The sequence below is a fragment of the Hordeum vulgare genome, chromosome 7H, assembly GCF_904849725.1.
Source record: "Hordeum vulgare subsp. vulgare chromosome 7H, MorexV3_pseudomolecules_assembly, whole genome shotgun sequence".
NCBI lineage: Eukaryota > Viridiplantae > Streptophyta > Magnoliopsida > Poales > Poaceae > Hordeum > Hordeum vulgare.
The window spans coordinates 497,287,432-497,292,166 of NC_058524.1; the positions used below are offsets into that span (position 1 = coordinate 497,287,432).

Sequence of the window (4,735 nt, forward strand, 5' to 3'; positions counted from 1 at the left end):
GAATAAATCCTAGTTTGACTGAGCATTTTTCTAAACACTGTAATAATGTAAAACATCACCATTCTTATGTGTGGGCAGTGAATACAGTTCTGTTGAAAAAAAAACATTGCACTTCCTCATTTTTGTGTTTTTGTACAGAAGAATACTACTCCCTCCCTTCCTAAATATAAGACATTTTAGACATTTTATTATAGACTACATACGGAACAAAATAAATATATATATACTCTAAAATATGTCTATATACATCCGTATGTAGCTTATAGTGAAATTTCTAAAATGTCTCATATTTAGGAATGAAGGGAGTAGTACAAATCATCAAATTCCAATTTCGTGCTGGGCACTGAATTTGATTTTCCTTTTAGGAAGGGTCACATAATTTGAATGAGTAGTGCGTGACCGCCAAGTACCATCTACTGGCCTTTCCGTGGCACCCAAGTTTTCGTTGGCCCATCCACAGCCATCCGTTCCCCTGAACTGCCTACGATCAACGGCCCACACTTACAACCCATCTTCCTCCCAGAAACCTCCAGAACACACGAGCTCACGACCACCATCAGGAACCTTCCCGAACGGCCTCCCAACCGTCATCGTCCACCTCCACCGTCCACGCCCTCTATATATGCCTCCGCACCCAAAATCTCGGCGGCACGAGAAGAGAGAAAGAGAGAGAGGCGAGGAGAAAATAAAATCTACAGGAGAAACAGGGGAGAGGTAGAGAGAACAGAAGCGAAGGGAGCAATGCCGACGGGTCGGATGAGCGGCAACATCACGCAGGACTGGGAGCCGGTGGTCCTGCGGCGGGCGAAGACCAAGGCGGCCGACCTCAAGTCCGCCAAGGCGGTGAACCAGGCGCTGCGGACGGGCGCGCCGGTGGAGACCGTGCGGAAGGCGGCGGCGGGGACGAACAAGAAGGCCTCCGCCGCGGCCGTGGCGGCGCCCGCGAGGAAGCTGGACGAGATGACGGAGCCGGCGGGGCTGGAGCGCGTGGGCGGCGACGTGCGCGCCGCCATCCAGAAGGCTCGCGTGGCCAAAGGGTGGAGCCAGGCGGAGCTGGCCAAGCGCGTCAACGAGCGCGCGCAGGTGGTGCAGGAGTACGAGAGCGGCAAGGCCGTCCCCGTCCAGGCCGTGCTCGCCAAGATGGAGCGCGCGCTCGAGGTCAAGCTGCGGGGCAAGGCGGTTGGGGCTCCCGCGCCCGCCGGAACAAAGTGATGGGTTCTTGGAGACTGCTTAATTTGACTTGTGAATTTGTGATGAATGGTAGCCGGATCTGTAAATCCCGGATTGCTCTGGTAGGTTGGGTTGTAAAAGTCGTGCAAATTGATATCTAAGAGCATCTCCAACAGGCGTCAAAAACTGCTCCGCGCGCTAAAAGATTTGTTTTTTAGGGCGTCGGACTGCTCTAGCAGAAGGTGCAAAACGCTACGCGTCCTAAAAATTTCTGGACGCGCGCTTAAAACACTATGGCGCGCAGCATATTTGGTGCGCTGGCTTGCGCGCGTACCAAACTCCGAACGGCTGCAGATGTGACCGCTGGATCGGACTGAATTGGACGCCGCACTAGCATGCGTCTGTTGGAGATGCTCCGGTCCCCGTGCTTCAAAACTGCTATAGTGACGCGCTAAAAAATTTATTAGACGCGGATTTTTTGGGCTCTCCGTTGGAGATGCTTTAAGGAGAATATTGTGAGCTGATTTGCTAATTTTTTGAACTGGCCCACTTGTCGAATTCTGACGTCCTATCGCTGAGATCGTGTAACCGATTTGAGTTCTCCGCTTCTGCAAGGAACATACGTTCTGACGCTTCTCTTCTTATCCACCAAACTAATCTGAATGTTCTAGAAAACAAAATTCCTTCTTATCTACCAACCCAATTGGGAATCTTTCATGGCTTAGGGCTTCTTTGATTCAAAGGATTTTGGGTGGTGAAAATACTTAGGATTTTTTTTCTACATATATGGTTTGATTCATAGGATTCGGTCCCATGGGATGTTTTCCTATGGAATCTAATGTATTGCTCTCTTCGTCTGAACAGAAATGGATGTATCTAGATGTATTTCAGTTTTAGATACATGTAACTATGGATGAAAGTAATAATCCCTCTGTTTCATAATATAAGTCTTTTTAGAGATTTCACTAGAGCACTACATACGGATGTATATAGACATACTCCTTCCGTTCGAAAATACTTGTCTTAGAAATAGATGAATCTAGACTTATTTTAGTTATAGATACATTCATTATATTCATTTATAGGACAAGTATTTTCGGACGAAGGGAGTACTTAAAAGTGTATATTCACTCATTTTGCTTCGTATGTAGTCCTTTAGTGAAATAGCTTAAAAGACTTATATTTAGAAATTATATTTTATTAAAAATTTAGCATCCATTTCGATCTGTTTTTGTTTTTAATTTCTGTATTTTTCCTATGACATCAAACAATCTATACTAATCCTATAAAATTCAAGCGAACGTGTCATTCAAATGATGTATTATTTCTATTCCTGCTTTTAAAATCCTGTAAATCAAAGAGGACCTTATAGCAACACCAACACATCTGAAAGTCCAATTCTACTCTCGAACTCAAATGCTTCCTAGTAAAAAAGTAAAACCAAAAAAATAGTAAAATAATTTTAAAAAATCTGATTTTTTGGTAAACTTTAACCAGTGTTTTACGCCCTAAATAACATCCGTAGATGTCACGGCGAAAAAACAAAATCAACAGTTCAAAAAGTATTAAAACTAGCACTTTTGGAGCATCAATATCTTTTCTATGTCTTTCACGAATGTTATTTCAAGCTGAAAGTTTTCAAGCATACAAAATATTTGTTACAGTTTATCATAAAAAAATCAGATTTTTTTTGATTTTACTGTTCATGAAGGTACATATGAGCTCGGGAGCAAAAACTCCATGTCTGCATCCAACACATCGCATACCCGACATACCACTGCAGTCTTCCTCCCAAAAGATAGTTCACCTTTTCAATCGCTTAATATTTTTTAGCTTTTCTTCTATGTGTTTTCATTCAACATTTATGAGTCTTCGATAATGTATTGATGTTTCTAAATAAGTCATTGAAAATAGGTATAGTCTAATGTTGAAAAAATCAACGTACATATGGGCTTGAGCCTCGATAAACCAAAACAATTCACTTCTATTAAAATTTAGCTTACGATCTTTAAGATGATAAAACTAATTTTGGAATTTTTACTTTATCTATGTCATGATCCATAACGAGAATCATATCATCCGCATACTGAAGGATAAAAAATCTACCATCTATAAAATGATTAACTATCTATCAATTAGACCACCGGCCTTTGCACGCTTGGTCATGATTAACATATTGTCACTATATTAAATAGCATGAAGATATTAATTCACCTTGTTTCAATCCCTTTTGTTTGAAAGTAAAGAGATCAACGTTATCATTGACATTAATGATCAGACTACCTCTAAAAATGAAGGTATGGATCAGAAGCGTCACTCTGAAGAGACAAAAACCTTTCATTCTAAAAGTTTATCGGAGAAAAGACCGTTTGACTTAATGGACCGATTATGTTTGAGCCCTCTCTTCACTTTGTAAAACACTTCAAATGTTTGGTATGTTGCATTGATAGAGATGGTTGTCTACACGCCATGGGTTTCACCTCTTTTTGAAGAAAGAAAAAATAGCTCTGACTGATGCTGAAAAGGACGTGGATGTCGCCTAGAGGGGGGGTGAATAGGCGCTTTAAAATAGTTAAGGTTTAGGCTTGAACAAATGCGGAATAAAACTAACGTTTAATATGTCAAGCACATAACCTACAAACAACTAGGCTCACCTATGTGCACCAACAACTTATGCTAAGCAAGATAAACAACTAAGTGATAGCAAGATATATTACAATAAACAATATGTCTATCACACAGTAAAGTGCATAAGTAAAGGGTTCGGGTAAGAGATAACCGAGGCACGGGGAGACGATGATGTATCCCGAAGTTCACACCCTTGCGGATGCTAATCTCCGTTAGAGCGGTGTGGAGGCACAATGCTCCCCAAGATGCCACTAAGGCCACCTTAATCTCCTCACGCCCTCGCACAATGCAGGATGCCGTGATTCCACTAAGGGACCCTTGAGGGCGGTCACCGAACCCGTACAAATGGAAACCCTTGGGGGCGGTCACCGAACCCGTACACGTGGCAACCCTTGGGGGCGGTTACCGGTACCCGTACAAATTGCTCGGGGCAATCTCCACAACCTAATTGGAGACCCCGACGCTTCCCGGAGCTTCACACCACAATGATTGAGCTCCGAGACACCACCAAGCTTCTAGGACGCCAAAGCATCCACGAAGAACAATATCAAGGGTACTAAGTACCAAAGGTAGTAAGCTTCTCAACTTCTCACTTCCACGTATCACCGTGGAGAACTCAAACCGATGCAACTAATGCAATGGCAAGAACACACGAAGTGGTCAAGTCCCTCACACTCAAATCCCTCCACAACAACAAAAGCTATGGAGAAATATGAGAGGAAGAACAAGGAGCTCACAAAGAACTCCAAGATCAAGATCCAAGGGGTTCCCCTCACATAGAGGAGAAAGTGATTGGTGGAGATGTGGATCTAGATCTCCTCTCTCTTTTCCCTTAAGAACAAGCAAGAATCATTGGAGGGATTGAGAGTAAGCAAGCTCTAAGAATGTCAACAATGGAGGTAGAACAAGAGCTCAACGGATAGATAAGACCAAGGGG

At 43.0% G+C, this 4,735-nt stretch overlaps 1 protein-coding gene across 1 annotated transcript; it reads left to right on the top strand.

Moving 5' to 3' along the window:
• Positions 1 to 280: 280 nt before the first annotated feature.
• LOC123410668 (multiprotein-bridging factor 1c) lies at positions 281 to 1,356 on the top strand. Its single transcript, XM_045103612.1, has one exon. It carries the CDS (start codon positions 742 to 744, stop codon positions 1,210 to 1,212), a length of 471 nt encoding a protein of 156 aa, XP_044959547.1. The 5' UTR covers positions 281 to 741; the 3' UTR covers positions 1,213 to 1,356.
• The last annotated feature ends 3,379 nt before the right edge of the window (positions 1,357 to 4,735 follow it).

Coding starts and splice junctions, on each gene's coding strand:
- LOC123410668 (XM_045103612.1), top strand. CDS start 742: ATGCCGACGGGTCGGATGAGCGGCAACATCACGCAGGACTGGGAGCCG.